The following is a 25,636-nucleotide window of genomic DNA, read 5'->3' as shown; positions in this document are numbered from 1 at the left end:
GGCAAAGGACCAGGAACTTGTGAAATTGATTCCTGTAGTTATTATGTCCTTTTCAAACGTTACTGGGTGCAGCTTTATCAATATTCATTTCTATGTTGTCGACAGAACTGTGACAGTGAGCTAAGGAAAGCCTGTGATGAGATCCTTGAACGCAAGGAGCAGTTGTGGAAGAAGGAGCGGGCCGACCTGCGGGAGCAGTTGCAGGAATCGGCCACCCAGCTGCGGGACCACCGGCGGCAGGCCGAGCGGCACCGGCGGAAGCACGCCGTGGCCCGGCAGCGGCTGGAGACAGAGATCGCGGCACTGCGGGAGCAGCTCGGGGACGCCGAGCGGGAGGCAAGGCAGACGGAGTACGGCCTGCGTCGGGAGCTGGAGCGGCTGCAGAGCCGGCTGCGGGAGGCCAGTGAGGCGGCCGTGGAGGTGCTGGAGCGTAAGATGGACGGGATGCGGAGGAGGCACGAGGAGGAGCTGGAGGCTGCCACACGACAGAGGGGAGGCGGGGAGAAGATGATCGATGCCAAGACACAGGTCAGCAGAAGTGGCAGTTTGCACATTGGAGACACCCAAAGTTGTCAACACTGTGATGTTAACACCAGGACCAACAATAATAATATAAAAAAAATAATAATATCGACTAATAATGTATCCTTATCAAGGAACCCAGTCAGGGAACCATTCCTCGATACAGTCAGGGAACCATACATTATGATTATTTCTGCTCACTAGACTAACACACTCTCAGTCTTCTTGAATTATATTAGCATTGAAATAGTTTCAAATTGTGTGGACCAGTCCCCTCGGGTCATCTTGTTTGGCAGTGCCTCTTTGAATGGTTGTTGGGAAGGAGTGCACTTTCAAGTGACTATTTTACAATTGTATTCTGGGAAATTGGTTTTACAGCATCAATTAACTGTTTAGTTTTGGCACCTGTTGGTATTGGACCCTAGAAATTGTGTTGCCCTCTGCTGGAATCTTCCTAGTCCGCTACTTTCAGAGATGAACTCTGTTCTGGTTCCACTCACCGTTCATTGGATGGTGTCTATATTTGCAGACTGCTGCCAGTAATGAGGATGGCATGTCCAGTGAGGCCCTGCAAGAAATCAAAGCTCACTACATCAGAACAGTCAAGAAGATCAAGGGTGAGTCATCCCACTGTAAACCTTGGGGCATATTGAGCTGGCAAGCCCGAATAGTTGCTGGATACGTACAGAAATTGAGATCCAATTAACTTTTACTCAAGTAGGTTTTGTGCACGTGTTGGGTATTTTGGTGTTTGCTTAATTAATTGCGTAAGGATGAGAAACCACCAGCGCACAAGGTGCAGTTCCTCTGATGAAAGCGCCCTTTCAAATTCTTGAAATTCTTCAACCCTGATACCAAATGAGATCTTCAGCCCCAGTCAGGATCCTGGTCCCAACAGATCCTGGTTTCAACAGATTTCAGCGCTTACCTGGGTCAACTGGAGATTAGAATGCCGAGTCTTAACACAGCCACAAAATCAGGGTTGAATGAGATTTAGGTGGTATTAATTGCCTTGAGTTGAGTCACAAGATCTGTGTCTGTTTGCAACAGAGATTAGGGCTCTTCCAAATTGATAAGCTTTTGAGAAGGAACTACACTTACTGCTGTGAGATGCGTATTTGTTAGGTAGAAAAGTGTGTACAAAGCCCATAGAGTTTGTGTATTCATTTTAAACTTGGCAAAGGATCGCAGAAAGCCCAAATCCATTTTGTCTTGTATGTTGCTGTGCATCGTTAGTCGACGTGATGAAACGAATGAGCGACATGCGAGAGAGCTGCCGACACACTGTACACACGGAGGTCATGAAGGAACGGCACAACACGGCCAAGAAGCTACGACGATACTACTTGCAATGTCTGCAGCAGTTCCTGGAGGAAGATCAGAATCAAGCAGGGTAAGATGTGCCAGAGATACCCAGCGTCCATCCCACATGAGGGGTCATTGACCTCACTATGTTGAACTTTCAAGATAGTGGATTGGCTAGTTGAGATCATGGGATGTCATATGAAAACTCGGGACTTGCACTGCCCTTGGTTAGCTCACCTATGTCATTGAAGCCACCGGTGGCCATCTTACCATGCCAAATACAAAGGCTTGCTTGCCATTGTTAAACCAAATCATTAGGTAACGATAGTTAAAATGGCATGCGAGCTGAGGATCACATTCGTATTGCGCATGTTATTGATGGTCACCAATGGTTTCAGTCGATACCAGGGCATTGCAAGACTTTTTACATGAAATTTGTTTTACATGACATGTGTGGTTTAGATAGACAGCCCCAACTTTAGACTCATTAAGCAACCTTTGCTCCATTGTTACGGGATGTCAGCCGTCCGGCATTCAAAATGTTAAATGTTACTGGTATGTGAGGGCACGTCATGTAAAGAGCATGTTTTCTGTCCTGCCTCCTTGCTAATATTCAAGAAAACATGAACATTTGGAATGAAGCACCCTTTAGATTTGGGTAAATTTGATGTGAAGTTTGGTACGCTTCCCAGCATGCCTTTGGGCAAGCCACATAGTACCTGTACGGTTGCTACATAGACCACTAAACACAGCCATGCGTCACGTGTAATACTCAGAGAAAGGTTTGACTTTCTGGACACCTACCATTGCCAGTAACACCCACAGTACAGTGTTCCTTTGCCTCATGCTCTCTGCATCTTCAAGGTGTTTCCACTATGCATTCTGTATCTCATAGTATCCTGTTACGTCTCATTCCTGACAGGAACGACAACACTAAAGCACAGTCCACGGCCAGCAAGCTTGCTGCCATGGCTAAGGCCCTGGAACTTTCCCCAGATGAACTGACACTTAAGCTGCCGCACCCGGTGACGTCAGCTCCACTTGCATCGAGAGGCGGAGACAAGGACTCTGGTCCTGCTGAGAGCAGCGACACAGTGGACACAAAGACAGCCACAGAGGGTAAGCGACATCACTCGCATCGGACTGTCGAGTCTCAGGGCCCAACAGCCAAGGTAAGACAGTTGTACGACTTTGAGAAGAACGTCACAGCTCCCAGTAGTTCAGGCCTCAGGAATTTGGGAAGTGATGAGGTCACCACATCATCGAGTACGGACAGCTCAGTGGACCCAACAAGCAGCCGGATATCATTTGATGAAGTCAGTCCTGCATCTTTGGGGAGCTCTCGGGAGGAAAATGGGACAGGAATCACACTCAGGAAGCTGCCTATCACCAAGGAATTCAGTCCCAGACCAGAGCGGCTCCCAGCCAAAAGCCACAGCCAAGTTGCTGAAACATCCTTACCCACAATATCCTCCATATCATCAGGAAGTGTGGCCGTTAGTTCAAGGGAAAGCTCACCAGACAAGTCGGCTGGTGGCATCAGAAAAGTGATGCCAGATTCCAGCTCTAGCAGTAGATCAACAACTCTAAAATCCAGGGAAAGCTCTCCCGATTCATCCCCTGTTGGCAAGAGTATGGGACCGTTGAAGGGCCAAGATGGATTCTCCGGAGCAGTGCACCGGAATATCACTAGTAGGCAACAGAGGAGTAATACTGTGACTGTAAGGTCGCGAGAGAGCTCCCCAGAAACTTCAGGGTCCCCAGCGCTTAGGAAGCCTCAAGCCAAGAACTACCCTGCTACCTCAAAATCAAACCCCAACATCACCATGCGTTCAAGAAAAAGTGAGAAAACATCCAAGATTAGCCAGGATGGCAATGCATCACAGCACAGTGCCTTCATGCGACCAATCAGCGACAAGACGGGTACCGAGTCCAGGAAAGGTCCAGTGAAAGTCCCACCCCCGACGGAAAAGACGGCGGCCATGTTGGCATCTCTTTCAGTCGCCACAGCCAGACCAGTGCCCCAAGTCACGAGGCACACTCAGATTCCGTCACCGGGACCCTACAAGGCCACAGACACCTCCATCGGCTCCCTCGACACTGTGTACAATGACCTACCAGCAAGTCTGGGCACCATACAGGACTTCACTCTTGACAACCATCAGGATTTCCCGCTGGATAAAGTGGTCCGGTTTGACGAGCCACCAAAAGGCGGCTCTGACAAGAAAAGTTACGTGGAGTTGGAGAATAACCGTCTGAAGCTCTCCACCATATCAGTCACGAGGAAAATTAATGGCATCTCCAGTTTGCCGTCAAGGATAGATATTGGATCCAAAGCACGAACCCTGAGGTCCAGTGATAAACTAGCCTATTTACTTGGACAGGATAGTGGTTTTGAAAGTCCACAGTTAGAGGAACAAATTTAAGTCTCTAATAAACTTCAAAAACAGCTGAAAATAATTCTTAGCTCTGTGCAGAATGGCTCAATGTTCCTCACTACATTGAGCTCGTTTATATACTTAAATTGCAACTTCAAACAAAAGAAATTGAAAGAGACATTTTCTGCACTTCTTGAGTTGCCAGTAATTTAAATAGTTGCACTGTAATGAACCGTAAATAACTGATGACGAATCCAAAGTTACGCTTGAGATCACTTTTGGGCATATTCTGTAGAACCACTAGCCTAGTGAATTATCAGCCTTCTAGAGGAAGAAAGCTAGATTTCTGGATTTACAGTGTAATTTCAATCTCACTTCAGAATCACTTTGGGTCCAATTGGTGACCATAGTAACAGGCAAATTAACAGGCCAATTGGAAGTGACACATGTTGCAGTGAATTACACAAATGTGGCAACTGTTCATATATAAGATTGGTGGGCATTCCTTGTGAATTTCATCTCAATGTTTCCTGTTCTGATTACAAATGCTGGAGTTCCACTTGCTCTGTAATTCTGTAAAATCCTGTCAATGGAGTTTTTCTGGACTTGTTCAACATGGACAGTGTTTAATTGACTATTCTAGCCCACCACTACATTTTGACGATGGTCTCCATCTCCGAGGCTGAAGTCTTTGGCTACAGCAGCCTCCATTTTTCGCTTCCTCTTGATCAAATGTTACAACACTCAAAATGCCTACCAACACGTATATGCCTTATTCTATGAATTTGTACACACTGTAAATTTGAACATGATTGCGCATGAAATCTCTAAGCAAAGAAAAAGTGCTACTGCATTTTTAAACCAACTGATTGAAGATGACTTTTGGAAATTGGATTTCATTGTATATACATGTAGTTGTAAATAGAAGCAAAGTTTTATTTATATATCTGTAATTAAATGTTGATTTTTAAGTGTTGAAATAAAAATTAGATAAAACAAATCAGAGATTATTCTGACTGCTTTGATCATAAAAGTTGTCCAACTCAATACCAAGTCACCCAATTCAATATGACCTCAGTGGTGAAAATGTGACGATCCTCTGACCAGGGTGAATGGCTTCCAAGCAGATTACCACAAATGGTTGAAATGTTTCAGTCTGACCAGGGTGAATGGCTTCCAAGCAGATTACCACAAATGGTTGAAATGTTTCAGTCTGACCAGGGTGAATGGCTTCCAAGCAGATTACCACAAATGGTTGAAATGTTTCAGTCTGACCAGGGTGAATGGCTTCCAAGCAGATTACCACAAATGGTTGAAATGTTTCAGTCTGACCAGGGTGAATGGCTTCCAAGCAGATTACCACAAGTGGTTGAAATGTTTTAGTCTGACCAGGGTGAATGGCTTCCAAGCAGATTACCACAAATGGTTGAAATGTTTCAGTCTGACCAGGGTGAATGGCTTTGAAGCAGATTACCACAAATGGTTGAAATGTTTCAGTCTGACCAGGATGAATGGCTTCCAAGCAGATTACGACAAATGGTTGAAATGTTTCAGTCTGACCAGGGTGAATGGCTTCCAAGCAGATTACCACAAATGGTTGAAATGTTTCAGTCTGACCAGGGTGAATGGCTTCCCAGCAGATTACCACAAATAGTTGAAATGTTTTAGTCCAAACAGGATAAATGACATCCAACAGACAGATTATCCTAAATATTTGAAAACATTCACAGTTCTCCTAAATGTCCAACACATCAAATAATGAGATCCTACATGACAAACTCATTTCATAGTTAAGGGATTTTTTTTTCAGTTACAAATGGGACTCTATTTCTGGACAAACAGTAAAAACATTTGGACTTGAAAGACAAAATGTATTTGTGGGCCGTATAGAAACGCTGAATGTTCTTTATTGCAAATGCCCACAAAAAATGTTTAACCCAAGAAATTTACCACACTGATCTCTTCTTTGGTTTAATCATGTTTGGCACGTAAGCAACAGTTTTAAAACTCTAATAAAACACTGAAATACCATGCTTAAAAGAATTTAGTTTAAAATCAAAATGCACAATCATTTTTTGTCCATTAACTATCACAAAGGGTTTAATGATAAACACATAAATGAACGTGATGGCACATGTTTTAAAGCTTTGCATAGAACATGATTTGACGATTCAAGAAGAAAAGTAATCAGGATATCAAAAAATGTTTATAAAAGCAGACAGGAAATTCAGTACTGAAAAGTGTGTAGTTTCACTATTGCAGCTGACAATGTAAAGAGAATCTATCACACTTTTGTGAATTTGGTTTTGATTGAGTAATCTTTACCTGTTTCAGTATAAATCAAGGATTAAAATTACACTTGTGGCACTTTTTTCATGATGGCAGAAACACACACGAACATGAGATGAGAATAAAGAAATCAAATTGAGGTCATGTGTCTGATGTAATATACTCTTTACCTTGCAAGGGTGCTGGCAGGGCAGGCACTTGAATGAAAAGTGGACAGCAGGTAAAAAAAGGACAATGATCCTATCAAGCAACATGTTGAAAGGAACTTGCACCTGGGGAAGCTGCATGCACACAGTTGATCTCTAAAACTGGGTACTGCTTGGTGAGGCTGGCTTTGCCGATTCCAACAACAGGAACTGTAGCCCGGCTGTCGTCACGTGGGAGGCAGGGGCGACCAATGACACACCGTGACCCCCCTCGGCCCCTCCTTTGAAAGTCAAAGACGACAAGGAAATAAGAATGTACAGAGTAAACACAGAGCAACTGACTTGGGGGGGGCGTGTAACTTCGCCTGTAACCAATCAATTTCAGTATTGCTTTGCTTATACCGTCACTGCAAAGGAGAAACCAATGAAATAGCCGTTAAAGTTTGTATTTCTCTCAACTCTTTCATGGCCACTGAGTTCTATGTTTCTCTTGAGCCTGCAAACATTGCACGAAGCATGCAAGGTTAACCCATGGTCTGATGGCTGCAGAAAGAGCGAGAATCCAGAACTGGGCAAAATGCTTGACCCAAACTTCACTAAGAGGGGAATCCCACCACAAGGGGATGGGGGTTATGATGCTTTTCATTCTATTCTATGTTTGATGCTGTACATGTTTGTTGTTCCAGATGTCTGTTTGTGTGTAGTTTTTGTCTTCTTTTCTCTATTTTAAATTATAGTCCACCTGGCCCAATGTACAAGCTGAATGGAGCACTTCATCACCAACACTAGATCCACTTCTTTTCCTCCAAGTTTCCTGAACTGACCCTTCAAGGTGCTTGACTGCTCTCCTCTTGCCCCAAATTTTAACAGAACTGCATAATTTTAGCTTTCACAAAGCTGTAACCACGCACAGACTTTATTCCCCACTTTCAATGCAGTTTGTGTCACGTAGTGAACCTGGTCATAATTTCCCATGTTGATAGTAGGTTTCTGGGTACAACTCTTCTTAAAATCTTCTTCTCTGAAAGGAGTAACTATTACATGCTTGTTCATTAGTTTGTCAATACCAGAATTGTTCCCAACGTCTGTGTTCACACACAGTGAGCGCCAGCACCCAGGCATCAGTCAGTGGAAATGAAATTATTTCATCAAACTATCCGTCGATAGTTCTTGTGTTTCATTCCATGATAATGGTGTTCATTCTGCACTGAACTGATTTCTGTTGTTGTGATCCCTGGTATTCCTCATCCGTTCCTCGTTTCAGAAAGCATCAGCACAAAATTCCAGATTCCCTAATTTTCTTTGAACTCGAGTGTGATATGTGGTGTGCCTAGCCAGAGGGCTGGGCGCATACAAACTTGAAGGCGGAGTGGAATCCCACTTTTATAAAAGAATTGAATATGCAATGGAATGTAATTTTCAGGGGAAAAGACTACATGGCAGGCAAGGGTTAAATATAAACCTGGAGAATCAATCATTTTTAGCTGATTGAGAACATAACAGTCACACCCACATCGACATATTCACCCACATTCATCAACCCTTTTTGTAATTGATGGAAAATAAAATCAGGAAATAAAAAAAAAACATCAGTTGCACCTGTTCTTTCAGGACTTTGATCTTGTCTGGTTTGTGATTTAACACCTGTAGCCATTTATGCCGCAAGTTTAGGCCCAATTCCACTTATACAGGTTCAGCATACTCGAATGCAATTTATGACATGGATCTTTTAATTAGATATGGTCTCTTTAGCATGCGGATTTTCCCAGACATGCTACAAATACAGTTTAAGCTGAAGTTGAATTTCTAACCATGGGCACTACTAGTGGAGAGGTTATTTTGAAGCAGAATTTCAGTGGCAGTGGTAAAAATCACTTCCAAAAAGATGGAAACTTTGGAATTTTGGCCAAAACATTGCGGTTGACATTTTAGAGGGTCTGGTGTACCTGTCCCTTGGTGGGCTCCGGCCGCTTCCCAAGTGGACCTGGGATGGCGCATCCTCAGCAATGCGTTCTGGAGGTAACGGCGATTGTCGTAGGAGAGCTTGGCCATGAGACACGAGAAGCAAAAGCTGAGAACTGCACAGGCAATGTAGTACCTGGAACATACCAACGAGATGAAGCAAGTGCTGAGGCAGTAATCTGGCAAGAGATTGGTTCCTGGCTCAGGCTTTATATTCCGAGTTCAGTTTGAGATTTGATAGGGGACCATGCTGTGGTCATCAGGTCTGAAGTCTGAAACCGTCGGTGGTTCAGATTGCAATTTCAATAAACTTGTATTGCTTGGGGGACTGGCATGTTTTGAAACGAGCTAATCATTAATTTAGATGAGTCATAAATTTTTGTTGGAAAGAAATACAGGTTACATACAGAGACTAAACAAAATATTGATTGAAAGTTGGGGCAGTTGAGAAGGTGAACGCTCTAAGATTCCAGACTCATTTTGTGAAGGTCCATCTGTCAACAGACAACATCCTCACAGACGAAAGATCAGTCTCCAGCCTGGAAAAACTGTGTTTAAGATTTAAACAGTCCCCGGGCGGCAACCCACCAGTGGGTATTCGTCCAGTGGATGGGTCCTCTGCCCTCCTTGAAGAAATTCTTGAGTTTATTCAGCGCGGACTCGCTATCTGTGGTTACGCACAAGCCTTGCAGATCACAGTAACCTAATGGCAAATTCAAATAACAAAACAGAGAATCCAATCATTTGTGAAAGGTTCGGCTGGTATCACTTGATACAGACACTTTTCAGAGGAACTCTTCCTACAAACTGAAATGAAAGATCAGCTCCACCCACATATTCGTACAGCTTCTTAAGTTTAGTTCTTTCTTCCTGTATTAAAGTTATTTGTAAGTTTGGTTAACGTTTACATGTCGTACATTTGTCAAAATTATAACAGTATAACACTTTTAACACTAGCCTCAATGCCTGATAATCATCCAGATGTCCAATACTCGCCAAGAAAACTCACAAGAGTCCATAGCTCCAGGGTTAATCATTTAAAATCTGGAAATTTCCAACACGTGGCAGTGGGAGCACTTTGCCCTTTTCCTTGCTCCAATTACGCAAATCCTGACAGCATCAGCACCTGGATGCTATGAGCCTACAAGCAATCACCTGTGTAATTGTCACAGGAACTCCCCGGCTGCTTTCGGATGACATCCCCCGTCAATGTTGTCAAGCCAAACTCCACAGCTGGTATGCAGTCACCTTCATGCTGACAGAGCAGAAATACATGTAGATTCCTATTAATCATAGTAGCAATTTATTCTCACCTTAGCATTTTAATTTAAAATTTAAAAAAAAAATTCACAAAATATAAACTGCGCAGCACCTATTTTCTAAAAAACTACTAATTAATTAATTGAGTTATTTCTTAATAGCCAACAAGCTGCTTTTGCTGATGTCAACTTGTACTGCTTGCTCGTGGTATAGACTCCCAGGATACACTTAATCTATTTCCTTCCTCTTTTCTGATTTTAGTAAATTACATCTAAAAAGAATCATCTCATATCACACCACACGAGCTGCTTGTCGATAATTTCACCTTTCGATGCCACTCTGATGTCACAGTTAGGTGGTAGGAAAGGAGACAAGTCTACCGCCCTCATGTTTCCCAAAAGTGCTCCCCTTCCAACCACCCTCCATCACTTACTTGGCAGCACAGCTGGCAGCTCTGCCCAGTGCTGTTGACGTCGGAGCAGAAGCATTCCGGGAGGCCGACTGCGGAGCAGGCAGTGAGAGAACACTGGCCGTCCAGACACCTCTTGGCACCGTCTTGGCACGGGGTACCATTAGGGCTAGGCACCGGCGGTGGACAGTCTGCACTGGAGCCAGTGACAGGGCCGGTCAAGGCTAAACAGACCTTTAAGCTTCTATGTGCCCCAAGTGCATAAAACGAAAAACATTACCAGGTAAATTCCAGTGTTGAGTACATTGATAACCGGTTTGAGACAAGTGAATCTGTGTCACTCAGTTTGGTGCTCAGGGGCAGTCCAGGATGCAATTGTTCCCTGATCACAAGTGAGGGTTAACCCTAACACTCCTCAGTCCTCCAACAGGTGAAGGATTTAGGAGGGTTAGGCTTAATGGCCAATGTTTGATGTCACAAAAACTTCATGCAAAGTTTCATACCATGCCTGTCAATTTAATGAGGAGTTGCTTAGCTGCAGAGCATTTTCATTTTATTAAATATTTCACACAAGGATAATCCCAGCTTTTACAATTGTCTAGTTTCTGTTTTGTGGGTGCAACTCGATGAAATTGGCTGCAGGATAGTTTAAGGTTGTGCATCAATTGCAGGAAAAACTTCACTTTCTGCGGACTCTACTTTTGATGATGTCCCACAGCATCTGTGTTGAAATAATGCCTTATTTGGTTATAAAGGCATATTTTCAGTTAATATAGTCAACATTTTTAACTTTGAGAACTTAAGCCCCACTTAACATTCCTTTCCAATTGCAATGAACACAGTATACAAAAGCAAAAACTGTAGATCAGGCATTTTAAACCAAGCAGCATATTCTGTTCGATCAATACTGTAAATCATAAAAAATAAAAAAAAATTGCAACCCTTCCGGGGAAAGGCAAATGGATTCAGTGTCAAAAGGATATTTGCAGAATGACACGGCGAGGCATTCATCATCTTCGGAGCAGTGCTTGTGCCACGATGCGGGAATCATACGGCAATTGTCGTCGCAGCAAGGAGATGTTACTGGACTGCAGAATGAAATATTGAGGAAACGTAAGGGGGGCACCGGGAATTGGTCTAGAGAGAGTTCAGATTTTTCTCTTTACAATAGTTTCCCTTGTTTTCCAATCAGAGTAAAATGTTGTTATATTTGGCTGACTACTGGAAGTCACGGGTGTTGTGTCAAACTTTTACATTGTGTGCCATTATGAGCAGGGCCTATTTGCAGATGCATGATAACTGATTCACAGATCCTCGCCACTTGATAGTTGGAATTTTAATCACATGACTGCTCTGGAAGTTGTTGGTGTGTCGACTCTTTACATTGTGTGCCATTATGAGCATGACCTATTTACAGATATCCTGCACAAATACTCTGTACTGTTTTCATAGAACTGACTCACACATCCTTGCCATTTGATTGGTGGAACTTTAATCACATGACTGTACTGGAAGTCATGGGTGTTGTGTGAAGATTATGAGCAGGGCCTATTTGCAGATATGCATAATTGCTCCATACTGTTTTTATATAACTGATTCACAGATCCTCGCCATATGATTGGTGGAATTTTAATCACATGACATTCATTACTGCTACCCTTCACACTGGGGCTCAAAAAGTCCCATTTGCCCAGTGGCTTTCAATTGTGGAATGTAATCACTTTGTGACAATTCCATTACACTCGGCTTCGCCTCACGACACTGACAACTCCAGATTTTACCTTGGAATTATACTCTTCCCGTTCCACTCTGAGCCATGCAGTATTTGTATACCATCGTGACCTGTCTCCTTCATTTTCAACAGCTAATTTTTCATTCAATTAGCAGGCGTGGCAGTTCACGACAAGGCAATTGTTGTGTGGTTTTTAATAAGGGGCACTTGCCAGTAAGGTGATACTTCTAGATGAGGCCCCAGACTAAGTTATGTTGTTTGGAGGGGGATGTTACATTTTATTGAAAAACGGATCATCAAACCATTCTGAAATCTTTTATGAATTTCAAAGAAGAGACGACAAAGAACACATTTTGGGAGATCTTTCGTGACTTCATAAAGTGTTTCACTTAAATTACAACAGAATCTCAAACGAGAAATGTTTGACAAATCTCTAACTTGGTAGAGGTACCAGAAAGATGCCATAATCCCCTGTCTACCCCTGGAGAACCGTCATCCACTATTCCCTGCAGACTTTGGGAACAGCTTGTGAAATAGCTTCAACATACCACCCTAAACCACAGGAAGAAAGGATTATGCCCACCCTGGTTCAAAGGACGATAACATTTACAGGCCTTACCTGCAGACCCTTCCCAGCTGCCGCCTGAAGGTGCACTCGGCGTCGCTCCCCGCCCCACCCTTTGGGGTGCAACACCTGTCGGCCAGATGGCACAGCAGGGCTGTGCCGCAGTCACATTCCTCCCCTTGTTCCACCAAACCGTTGCCGCAATGCGGGGCGGAGTCGGCTGAGAGATGCGATAGAAATTTTGAGTTGCTGTATTATTTGTACTTAATTCTCTTTTGTCTTCAGACAAACAGTAGAGACAGATTTTAAACAGATTTAAAAGTGTCAAACACTCAACTGTTTCAGTTTTAATATTTGCAATAGTATTAATTATACTGATTAAAATTACAACTGTAATTGCACCTAAGGTTTTGAGCGCTTTGCTTTTGTTCTTGAAAAGAAGGTCTGAAAATATAAATGATCACTATTTCAATGAAATAATGCTGTCATTAAGTTCAACAATGTGGATATCTGGAACATCGCTGATGCTAGAGCCATTCTCCAGCGTATCAATGTATTGGTTTATAGGGTGTCGGTGCCATAAATCCCACATAAGCAAGGCAGAAACAATGAACAATTTAGTGTGGAATACAACTTCTGTGGTGTAAGAAGGTCGATTTACTGTGGTAGCGAAGAGAAAATACAAATTTAAGCAACTTTTCTGGGAACACAAAAGACAAGTGCATTTCTACAGTAGGAAAATTTAATTCATAGCTAAACCCATGCAGTGTCAAACTCTGCTTTGCATAATCTACATGATCAGCCTGGATCGGACCAGCATCCAGTTAACACTTCCTTACCTTGCAAGCAGAGAGCTCCCTTGGTGGCAATCACCGCCGCCATCGGGCCACGGGAGCAGGTGGAGAAGCGGATGTTGTTGGGTTGATTGCCATCAGTCGCCTGGGAGGACATAATGTAGTTGCCTTGAGGTCCTGCTGGCGAACAGCTCCGTGTCCGGGGATCATGCTGATGAGCAAAGCAAGATGTTTTCCCCTGGTCAGAACAAACTTACATTGAACAAAGCTGCGTTCAACACCGTGATACGTATGCATTGCCCACACGTCGTAATCGAGGAAAATATACAGAGGGCGCTTATGACGGCATAGGAACATTGGCATCACCAGGATTAGCTTTCAAAGGTGGGAGGAAAATTTGGGGGGAGGGTTGGAGCACTAACCTGCAAGAAATTCATGAGCATTGACAGTGGAAGGGGTTGGTTCTGAGGTAGTTTCAAGTACACGAGTGAGTTTCATCCCACAGTAATACCCTCCTACTTTTGGCTTCTTTTATATTCTTTCTTTTCTTTTTTCAATTTACCTTTGGGGGGAGGCAACCCACTACATACCAGTACACATTTACTGTACTACTGAACATGTCCCAGTTAGTGTACACTTATTATACCCAAATCGACTAAATGCGATGACGGGATATCGATACTGATGAAACTCAAGAGTGAAATGCAAATCTGACTATTTGATAAGCCCATTCCCATTGCAATTGAGCACCACCCTCCAAGAGCTTGTGGGATTTTCTTACACGGGCTCAAGCGTGAACCCATAAATGCTTGATTGCTTGCTTTCAGCTATTCCACCACCAAGCTAGTCGAATGCCTTATAACAAAACAGGTTACAAATACAGACAAATCTATAACACATATATCCACAGACAGACGGACCAAAATTGAACTTACAGGATAAAAAACTTATTTCATTTCATCTACATTACCTTTCTGGCAAAATATTTTCGCAACCACGTTTTAACTTTCCCCCTTCAGATCTGCCAAATAACTTGGTGTCACTTACCCACTTAACCAGAATAATTAACCTAGTTAGATATGCCCCATCTTCATAAAAAAGCAATATTGCTGTTATGTGACAGCCATTTGAGAAGAGCCCTGGTTCAGTGGCCCTGGTTCAGTGCCTGAGCTTTATTTGGTGTGATCAATCAAATCCATAGACAGGAAATTTATGAACGACCCAAACAGCAGCAAAAGCAGTATAGAGTGTGGAGTGCCATGTCATTTTGATCCAGGAAAAGTAATGGTTCATTTGCTTACGCACATACTTAAGTGCACCAACGATTCACTTTGGTACTGTCTATTCCTCTGGCACTGATAAATGCATGTTTCTCAGTGAAGTCTTGCACAGCTAGGCCTGATCTGGAATAGTGTTATGAAAGGCTGACCGACAATTAATTGTCAATTTTCCAAATCTTTTATGAGTGATTTTTGCATTTCTTTTTCACCTCACTTGCTTTGTTACTTTTGAACATTACTGTCATATTGCAAATAAAGAGAATAACGGTAAATTTATAAGGTCCATTTTTACTAATTCTCGAGGTGCTACATCATTATTACCCCTGTTCACCAGGCCTATAAAAGCAAGCTAAAACCCATCTCAGCTCCCTTGAGGAGTATGCAGTTTGATGCTGTCATTTCAGGCAAAACCTGAGCTAATCAAAGATGACCATATCTCTTAACTCACACCTATTTATGTCGCTGGATGCAGGGAAGCAAGTGGGAATAAAGCGACGTACCAAAGGTTCTAACCAGCAGTTGGATTCGAACCCATAACCCTGTGTTTTGGGAGTAACAAACCTGAACCACTATACTGCCTCGCTGACAACAAATATTATCATTTTGTCCAAACTTTAAAATGGCATGCTGATCATGTGGTACATGCCCTCCTCCTGTGCTCAAAGCTGATCCAGCGTGTCATCTCATGATGATGACATAATATGTTATTAAGAGTCTGAGTGTACACAGGGCCATAACATGGGAAGGATGTATGAGATTGAGACCTCACGGTTCCTGTTTCCTCATCATGTGAGGCCCCACAGGCTGTGTACATCTGCTCCCAGTCGCGAGGATGGAGTGAAAAGGAAGCGCTTGGTCCTGTGCCAAACTGTTGGCAGGGTCTCATGCACACTCGTCAGCAACCTTTGGGTTAATGTCTCTTGCAAAGGTGGCTGGCACAAGTTTTGGTTTCATTTGGGCCATGTATGTTTTTTGTCGGAAAGCTTTATTTAAAGATTAGTTTTTTATGAACTGAAAACTTCTTTTGAAGCAAAAGGTTTCAGGCTTACTAACGGACTACTAATGATCAGCTTGAATTGTTCTTAATATTGTAAATGCAGTATTTCTTGCCATGGTTTGTAATTATTTTTATACTCGGTGCAGTGTTTGAAGCAAAATGTACCGAAAAGAAAGTCAACAGTCATTGTGAAGACCCTATTATGAATCATAAACTAAATATGTAATGCCTGTTGTGATACTTCTATGGGGAAACTTTTAGTATTAATACAAACATATTTTTTTAATAGGCAAATATCTATTGTGGTAAATAGAGGAGTTCATTACAAGGACAGTGTACAACATGTACACAACCCAACAAATCTGACAAGCATTTAAAACCACTGTAATAGGATTTCAATGTATTTCATTCTGACTTTACAGATCTTTGGTTAGGGCCCACCACCACCATTACCAGAATCAGCTTAGAGACTACACAAAGCCTCCACATACAAAATGCTTTGTTGTGGGATGTACGTATACATGCGAAATAACATGTATACACAAGTCCTTGTTAAATTAAATACAGTCACTGTCAGTGCTGAGGTTTCCTTTTAAGCTAAGGAAAATTATTTGTATGTGTGTGTGTGAGTTTGTATACACATTCAAATCGTGGACCTATAACAATAGGGGACAATAGGGTCCACGGTTGCCGAAGAGTCCATGGTTGGAAAACGTGTACAAAACATATGGGAGGTCTTCTGAAAAAGTTAAAGTATGAACAAAAGAGGAACAATAGGGGTCGACGATTGAAGGCGTTTACAAACTTGTGTGTGTGTGTTGTTTAAGTGAAGCCATTACAACTAGGCTCATGTCTCATCAGTGGTGGATCTGCAGGGGAAGGAGACGAATGGAGTATATGCTCAGCCCCTCCAAAAAAGAAGCCAACACATTTTTGGGGGGAAAATAATGAGAACAAGCAATTTTTTTGGTCTATTTCATTTCCATTTGTTTCCAATTCACGTAAAAAGCCCCTAAATGTAGCCTCAATATTTTGCCCCCTCCAAAAAAGTAACGTTGCCCCCCCCCAAAAAAATGTGGTTCTGGATCCACCCTTGAATCTCATAATGGCATTGTAACAAAACAAACTTACTGGACTTCCAAATCCGTGTCCCAGCTCATGCATGACTGAAGTCACACTGACACTGCGTGGCACATATGTGTCATAGTTGACTAATGTCACCATGGCAGTGTTCAGACTGCTGGGATGACCGTCGTTCCTGTAGGTAATCTGACTTTGGCAGATCCCTAGATGGAGTGTCATAGGCACAGATTGACAGAAATTTGAGTAATAAACAAATTGCATCAGCAAACATCAATTTGCCATGAATGAAAATGTACATGTCAAAAATATTTATTCAAAAACCTTTCATAGGCCAAAAAAAAGTCTGCGGTTTCTGGTCACTGCGCGCGTCGCCGTAGACCTGCGCGTTGGCAAAACAAAGAATTTTTTTATTTTGCATAAAACGATTTCCAAAAGCCGCCAAACTTACTTGATCGGCAGGAATTTGCTAAGTCCTGCGTAATTAATTTTAACCTGTTTTTGATGGGTGGGGTTGAGTAATATGTACGGTGAAGGAATCCCCCTCGGGCTCCATACATATTACACGAAGGCAGTGTCCGAATCAATTGGCTGTGGCTTAATATTATGCATGATTCTACGGGAACATGCTGTGGATGCTGCCAAATACTCAATGTAATTACGGCCGATTTGGGCCTGGGCCATCTATGTGAACCAGACAAACGAAGTGGTCTTACGTCCTGCTTACGTATACAAATTAAAAAAGGTTTTAAGCAACGAACCGTGAGATGCCAGTCTATTTCAGTGTCGGTGAGGCAGTGGCGGTACATACACACGCAATGCACGCATCATCACTTGCCAAGAACAAAAGTAGATAAGAGTGAGAGGAGGCTTTATTTTCTGAGCTCAATTTTTTCCCCAATATTTTATATGCAACTTGTTTCTTATAAGCTCAGTAAAACAGAAAACAATGTGCACAGTACATCATTTACCTCATGAGAATTTTATTTTCATTTTGACTCTGGAGCTGAACTGTTTTGACCTATTTTTTCATAGACTATGTGACATGCAACTTGTTTCCTCTAAGTTAAAGCAGAAAACAATGTGCAAAGAATGTCACCTCATGAGAATTTCATTTAAAACCGGAAACTAAAGCTGAACACTGATCTATTTTTCACATTTAATTTTTCCATGGTTGCGCTACTGTATTTTAACAAGCACAATCTTGCCGTGTCACCACACCACTTTGGACTAAGCTCGTGACCAGAAACCGGAGTCTTTCTTTTTTGGCCATAAAAACGTACACTGTGTGTGGTACTGGTATCAATTTCCAGTTATTTGTTCTCCCTTTCATTTCTGTTTCTGGAGCCACAGGAACCAGGCTGCTGTTTTATGAGTTGATATGTCCACAAGCAGTTAAACAACCTCTTTGGCAGTAAAATTTATCTGAAAGTGATACACACAACAGTATATCAATGGTAAGGGGTTAATCCCCTTGTGGTTTAGTTTTTCCTTACTCCAGGATGCGACAAACCTTGGTGGGCTCACTGCCAGACCGTATTGATTGTGTTACACCTAAGTGTTTTATACAGTAATTGTGTAGTCAACATCGTTTATTGTCAGTCACCATTGTGTTTTGGTGCTATTCAATAACATTGTTTTTAAAATGCATGGGGTGTGATTGTTCAGTTGGTTGAAATATTCTGATTGGTTTGAATGCTTGCAGGACAAGGTTTTCGGCCATTTGAAGCAAAATATGGGATGGAGAGAACCCCCCCCCCCGCCTTTGTGTTGGTCATTGTTTGATGGGAATCTCAGGAATTCTTTACAGACTTCTAGGGGGGGATGTGTTGGGTAACAATAGTCTAGAGTGTGTATGGGGATTGGACAGCTAGGTAAGGGGGGGTTACCCCTCCGTCCCATATTTTGCCTGATATATTTTCGGCATTTGAGCCAGTGGACCAGCAATGTGTTTGACACTATGGAGGCTATTTTCAATATATTTCTTTTTAATCAATGATGGAGTATTAATTGGAACTGCCTGTTGGGAAAACCTCTCATTTCATGCTGACCTCTGACAGTTTCTCCCCAACAGAAAACTCCAAACCAATAACAAATACCATTCTAAAGATTTTAATGCAATAAAGAAAATCCTCAGAAGGGTAGCTTTAGAAAGAAAATTCAAAGTAAGTTCTGACATTGACAAGAATGGAGGCAAACTAGCTGAGCCTGCAAATACAGAGGCTTTTAATTTGTTGGCACACTTGAGAAACCTAGGTAGTGGGCATGTTGTGAACATGTATGTAAATTGATGACAAAATCGTAAATTCCCAAAGCACATCTTTGCAGCATCTATGGGCAATGCTGAACTCTAAGCCCATACGCCCTCCTCCCCCATGCAGGGGTTCTCCACCCACCTCCTGGGGGTTCACTGAAACCGGGATACCCCATCCATGCCAAACCCAGGATGCCTCCGGCGAAGTCCCGGTACGTGAAGGCTAGCCCCATGCAGTACGCGCTGAAGTTGTAGAGCGAGACATCTGTCAGGAATTCCTCTGCGTCTGGGTAGTCGCCGGAGACAAGGTAGTTCTGTGCATCCACAGACTCAAAGATGGTCATCCCACCGATGGCAAGACCAACATTGTCCGCTGAAGCAGAAAGAAAAGGCCAAGTGCCCCTCGTCTAACAACTTATATTTGTAATATCTATTTCATAACTAAAATTATTTTTGTTACTGGCCACAATCAAGTCTCATATGGCATAGTCCTACATGGTCAATGACATCTCAGAGGCACAAGCAATGGCCCCTCTGTACTGATAAATGAAAATGGTTATTAGCAACCATATGTTCATGCACAAGGGCTTGGTTCAAAATGATTGACGAGTCGAGGGTCCATTAATCACCTGTCATTCAGCAGATGTTGGTCCAACCACAGTTAACTACAGTCGTCATTTGAACCTGTCCTGATTACATGTGCAGTTAATTTACAATACATCATAGCATCTTAGAAGTCATTCAGGCAGTGATCAAGGAAAAGTTTGAGGAACAGTTTTGATCAGTGGGTTTCCTGTGAAAGCATTCACAATAATGGTCCCCATTAGGAAACCTTTGTTCACTGCAGCAGCATGCTGTAACAAATTGACTTATAAAGATGAGTTTGCATTTGTCACTAATACCTCATTTCCAATTTTCAATATTTTCAGTCAAAATACCCAATTTACCGACAAATAACTTTCTCTGTGCCCTGCATATAAACTTTGCTTTCTAACTGGAACTGATTTTCCTCCATGGGGTTCTCTATGACCATGAATGCATGGTTTGCACCTTCCTCAGCATCTTAATTGCATTAACTTACCACGGCCGTCTCCATCAAAATCTGTGGCCCGGTAGACAGAGTCAGCCTCTGTGATGTGGAATGCCACCTCGGCTGCTGCTAATGACACGTCCCCACCTGCCACATGCTCAAAGAAAGTGTGATCCACGACAACGTGGAGCATGCAGGTCTTGGACGGGCGGTCGTAGGTGGTCAGCCACTCATGCCAGCCGCTGGTGTGATTTCCTTCCAGGTGCACTGCATCTCGAGGAGTCCTGCCCTCACTCTGACGCAATGCCTCGTCTGGCGACATCTGTAGCCAATCAGAATCTGAGAAACTCTGCTTGGCCAGGAGAATGTTTTCATGAGATTGACTGTTGGATGGTGCAGTGGGCAGCTTTCTCTTTCCTACACCCTCAGACAATGAAATGTGGGGAAAGATGTCCTTCCTTTTGTCTGGGTCTTTGTTTCCGCGCAAGGTGTACATTTTTGGGGATATGAGCTTGGCGCCATCCCAGGACAAGCTACATAGCTGACAGGTGGCAGACCGGTTTGTGATGGGTTGGTCCTCCAAGTGAATGTCCCGGGCTCGGTAGATGACCGAACGGAAGCCGGGCCTGGGTGAGCTGAAGTAACGGAAGGACGGCTCAATGTGGAAAGTCTCATAATCAGTCTTGATGATTCCATCAAATGTGCCGTTGATGATGTGCCCATGCACTGAGGAACGCTCGTCTCCTGCAAAGCGTGAACGTATAAAAGTGGAACGAATGTGTTTCTTGTATTTGTTCACACAATTGAATGGGTTTCAAGGACTAGAAAAATCGAACCGTATCTTGTGCTCCCCCATTCAAATCCACATCCAGCACTGAATCAAAGTTCCTGTGATTTGCTGCATTTTGCCACACAGGTCACTTTTGAAAATGCTGTCAAGCTGCACTTCTCTTTCCCCCCCCCAAAAAAATATTACAACAAAACAACAAATTCAAAATAAAAGGTTGAGAAATGCGATCGAAACTCGGCGTGATTATTTTGATTGATTACTGGAAAGCACTGCCTAAATTAATTGCACAAACATTGCAGTAACAAAGTTCAAAACTTCCTATTAAAATCTCTTCTTCCAATGTTTTATATATGAGATTCTTCTTTGATTTATTTTTGTCCTCACCAATGACAACTCCTCTATACAGCTGGGAGACCATGTCAGTAGTGTTGACACCTAGAGCATTGACCACATTTAGCTGAGCCCCCGGACTGACAACGTTAGGGTAAGGAGACAGCTGCAAGTGGAATGATCTTTTGTGAAGCAGAAGATAAACAAATAAAGAAACTGTGTCAGAAAAGCTCTACTGCAGAAAAGCTCCATAAAATCCCTCATTCGTTTTCAAGTTTTGTAATTATTTGATTTTTGCCTGTTGTATTTACTGTCTTTTCGGTGCTTTTCCCAGTCAGTGATTTTTATTTGCTAATGGTTCAGATTCAACATTCCCACAGGCTGCAATAAAAACCATGTTTCCTAAATCGACATTACTGACTTGTAAGGGTTTGGCACTTTGAATCGGGATCTAGTTTACAAATGCAGATAAAATGTCAACAATATACGTTCCAGGGCCACAACTACAACAGGTGTTAAATGTTGCCCTTTTTATCTAAATCACACATAGGCCTTTTTACCAACCAGACAGCGCATTATATGCATCACAACATTAAAATGTATGGCAAATTTAAATTCAGAATTTTACCTTTATGTACCTGTATAAATTAGCATTATCATCATGATAGTGGTTGGCCTCAAAAAGCAAATAATGAGGATGAGTGCATAAAATTGAACATTAAAATATACAATAAAACATTAGAACAAGTTCAGATAACAATAAGAGAACACTTTATATTGATAAGTTTTAGAAAAAGCACAAGTCCTTCTTACTTTTTTTGCCCACAGGAAATTTACCAACCTAGTATTCAGATCCAACTCAAATGTGTCCCCTGATGGTTATTGCTGTCATACATACTTTGCAGTTTTCTTTAATGAGATGGCTACTCATTCCAAAAATACACTAAAACATTTGGGAAGAATTATTGACACATGTACCTAAATGATTTTCTACCAATATATTACCTTCCAAAGGCAGTAAGTTTCCAGGTGATGGAACTGTCATTATATAACTGGCCCATGTGGTTTCTCGGTTGACTGTTGTGTTGAGCATCAAGAGGACCCACATCGTAATTCAGTGGCTCAAAATGGTGTATGTATCTGCTCAAGGGCATTCCTATATAAAATGAATCAAAACTGCAATTATTTAAAGCTGTGAATTTAAAGGAAATCACACACACAGAATTTTGCACATCTTAGCAAGGTTTGGGCCAATTTGGTAAGGAGACACATGAAGGCTTTTTACCTCCAACCAAGGATGAATCAGACTATGATTAAAATTTCAAAGTCAACTCAAAGCAGACCTTTTACATTAGAGAAAGAGACCCTTGAGGAAGAACCTTTTGTGATCCATTTTGTTATTTAAAGGAAAGCAGGTCATTCTACCAAGCTTTCTCTATATAAAATAAGTGCCATGCTTATAATAAGCATAGTAGGCCTTTTCACGGGTAAATTCTCTCAAGTTAGTGAATTTTCAGCATATGCCTGCATATTTCACTACACAATATTTTGCCGGACACATGCGCACTTGAAAATTCTTACTGAGACCTATCTTAGTCTGGTTCTGTACACAGTTGTTGTGACTTTGTATTTACAAGGTGGGAATCAGACCATTTTTACAAATTCACAATTTTTACCCTTAAAAAAATCTTCCAGAGTCAAGAATTGAAAAAGAAAAGAATTAGAAAAAGGAAATGTAATACTCTGTAATTACAGTTCTGTGCAACTGGTTTGATAAACAGATTACTCAGACTTCAAGAAACCGTTTTGCAAATAATCAATTCAGCAATGTTTATTAACATTATGATCCACTGTTTTTATAAATGTAACATACTGAATATTAGTGATATTTATTTATTACAACTACGTACCTTCACACATCAACTTAATACATGTAATTCTAGACTCCTGAAATCTATCTCCTCGATGTTCACAAAAAATGCGAACATCCATCATCAACTCGACGATGTTCAGACTTCTACTATGCCCTTCACATACCAAGCTTGCTCCTAATACAGTTAGGCATGAAGTGCCTAAACTGAGGAATTCACTAGACTATTCCTTGTAAAATATTTGCAGTCAATCTCTATTTAAACACATATAAAAATCACCTACTGAAAATTACTTATGAATTAGTCATTCATTAACAGGTTTGTACTGGTTATGTTTATGTCCCTTGTAACTATTACTATGTTTATAAATGCATATGGGGCCGATGGGTACCCCCCCACATGTCCAATCTCTATACACACTCTAGACTATTGTCACCTAACACATCCCCCAGAAGTCTGTAAAGAACTCCTGAGATTCCAATCAAACAATGACCAACACAAAGGTGGGGGCGGGGTTCTCTCCGCCCAATATCTTGCGTCATGTGTAGACAAGCCCTGCTTTTAATAGACCCCATCCACATTTATTGATGTGAATCCTTTTGAAGCAAGATAGAGGACGTAGAAACGCCCCTCCCTTTTTTGTGTTGGTCATTGTTTGATAGGAATCTTAGGAATTCTTTTCAGACATCTTGGGGGAGGGTGGTACCGGGTAACAATAGTCTAGAGTGTCAATAGGGATTGGACATGTGGGTGGGGTGCCCCTCCATCCCATATATTGCAGGGTATAATGTGAATCTGTGATTTTTTAAAACTATCATTACATTGTTATGTGGGAAAATAAAGTAACATTGATTGATAAAAAATTTAATGATGGAGTCAATTTAAAAATAACAAATAGAGAAAATTCTTAATTTGGGAGATACAAAAAACAACAAGAAACCAACACGATGACAGCTCGGAATTGAACCCAGCTGGGAAAGCATCTTGTGATCTCACACTGTGCTTGCTTATCACTAGACAACCAATCCTACTTGGAATATTGTAGGAATTTAATAACCTTTTTACTGAGTTTCCATTCTGACAATTCCTTTTTAATAAAGGAAATTCTAGGCTTAGCGTATTCCAATATCATAACCATATTATTTATTTAAAAAAAATCAGAGATTTCACAATTTTTGGGGGGGACTAGGCCTCACATAGGCCCCCTACCTCTATCTGTGTTTTTTTCCTTTGCATCCCCAAAATAAAAATCTTCATTGTAACTTGCAAAATGATGCTTGGTCGGGGACAGACCCAGACAATTTTCCACAGGGGATCAAGCTTGAGGTTTGTTTAATGTCTCATTTTGTTGACAAACAGAAATAGTGATGAAACAAATACATGGCATGCATCTTTGCAATGGCAGACCTGTTGCATATTGATGCACTTACTTTGGTTATTTTTATCATACCTCCCCCCTTTCCTTTTCCTATACCATATTTTCTGTTTGGGGGGAGGTCTCAGAGCCGGGGGTCGACCCCCTACCTCCTGGAGCCATGCCTGTTGCTACTAAAATGCTTGTGTTGGTGGTAGGCTTTGAAAATATAAGTGCCAACTCTTAGAAAAACTTAAGGTGGTGTGATGATAAGGCGACGGGCATGATAAAAATTACTAAAGTTATCAGTGGTTTACGTTGAACAAAACTTGCGAGGAAAGGTCTTCGGCCATCAGTTTTTACATTTACATTTTTGAGCCTCAGGTTTCTTGTGTTTGCATTTGTACTAACCATCTTTGTTTTCAAGCTTGCAGACTGTTTGACGTGGGGAGAGCAGCATAATGAGGAGTGCTAACAACAGATGACGATTCAATGCCATGATTCGCCTCCACCAGTCCTGGCGTTTGCTGTAAACTTATCTCACCAACATGACCGAGGCACCTTTGGCCTTGGCTTGCGTCCCTGCAACACTTCAGCTTGTTCGCGTCTTGACACCTTCCAACAGTACAGTCACCGTTAGTAACCACGTGAAGAACTCGTTCTCACGTTTATTTCGTTACATTTTCCGGTATTTTGCCATTGTCAACAACAAAACAACATGCGGTCAAGCCAAGTTGTAAAGCAACAAAAAGAAAACAAGTTGCAACCTGTTGCCACTGTACTGACGTAACACGACTAACTCGTTGTTACACGACTTTTTTATGCACAGTCAGTGTAAAGGTACGGTGCGCCGGCGCGGCGCTGAACAACAAAGTTTACGCGCATGCGTACAACTAACAACATTACCCATCAACCTTTGCGCAAACACAAACTTTTTAAGTGTGATTAACAAGCCTGTTTGATGCAATGGACCTTTAGGTTTTCGAGGGAAAACATAATTTCATGTTGTTTTTCAGGAAGTTTTAGATTAAACTTTATTTTCCATTAAATGTCTTTCAGCAATCTATATTAATGACATCAACACGTCCCCAGATGGAAAACAATCCATTTCTTGAAAAAAAACAAACAAACAAACAAACCTTGGAAATATGCTTGCATCCTCAAAATAATCCATAAATGGGAGCAATAGGTGTACATATCGTTTGTCGTACCACGATCTGACCTATCTCAGTTTCTGACATTTCGAGAAAAAAAAAAGTGTTTGAAGTTGGGTCCGTTTTGAATCTTT

At 41.9% G+C, this 25,636-nt stretch overlaps 2 protein-coding genes across 7 annotated transcripts in view; one reads left to right on the top strand and one right to left on the bottom strand.

Annotated features, from left to right (window-relative positions):
• The window catches only part of cep152 (centrosomal protein 152), a 36,964-nt gene extending 31,759 nt beyond the window's left edge, over nucleotides 1–5,205 (top strand). For all 6 annotated transcript variants that reach the window (XM_087140030.1, XM_087140034.1, XM_087140032.1 and 3 more), the window contains 4 exons: nucleotides 106–528; nucleotides 1,052–1,139; nucleotides 1,759–1,915; nucleotides 2,750–5,205. In XM_087140030.1, coding sequence (XP_086996156.1) covers nucleotides 106–528; nucleotides 1,052–1,139; nucleotides 1,759–1,915; nucleotides 2,750–4,253 — 2,172 coding nt within the window. In that variant the 3' untranslated portion in view covers nucleotides 4,254–5,205. The remainder of the gene's footprint in view (nucleotides 1–105; nucleotides 529–1,051; nucleotides 1,140–1,758; nucleotides 1,916–2,749) is intronic.
• Nucleotides 5,206–6,077: 872 nt separating this feature from the next.
• Nucleotides 6,078–25,189, bottom strand: LOC110979325 (disintegrin and metalloproteinase domain-containing protein 10-like). Its single transcript, XM_022235019.2, has 14 exons — nucleotides 24,760–25,189; nucleotides 22,129–22,279; nucleotides 21,178–21,305; nucleotides 20,055–20,747; nucleotides 19,116–19,346; nucleotides 16,771–16,925; nucleotides 13,408–13,573; nucleotides 12,623–12,788; nucleotides 11,255–11,359; nucleotides 10,296–10,476; nucleotides 9,758–9,857; nucleotides 9,191–9,305; nucleotides 8,587–8,738; nucleotides 6,078–6,921 (listed from the first exon to the last, which is right to left on the bottom strand). The coding sequence occupies exons 1-14, from the start codon at nucleotides 24,845–24,847 to the stop codon at nucleotides 6,797–6,799; spliced, it is 2,556 nt and encodes an 851-aa protein (XP_022090711.2). The 5' UTR covers nucleotides 24,848–25,189; the 3' UTR covers nucleotides 6,078–6,796.
• Nucleotides 25,190–25,636: the final 447 nt, after the last annotated feature.

The sequence above is a fragment of the Acanthaster planci genome, linkage group LG08 (genome assembly GCF_054643075.1).
Source record: "Acanthaster planci isolate LZ-2023a linkage group LG08, COTS_SCS, whole genome shotgun sequence".
In the NCBI taxonomy this organism is placed as follows: domain Eukaryota; kingdom Metazoa; phylum Echinodermata; class Asteroidea; order Valvatida; family Acanthasteridae; genus Acanthaster; species Acanthaster planci.
This window is presented reverse-complemented; position numbering and strand designations above follow the sequence as displayed.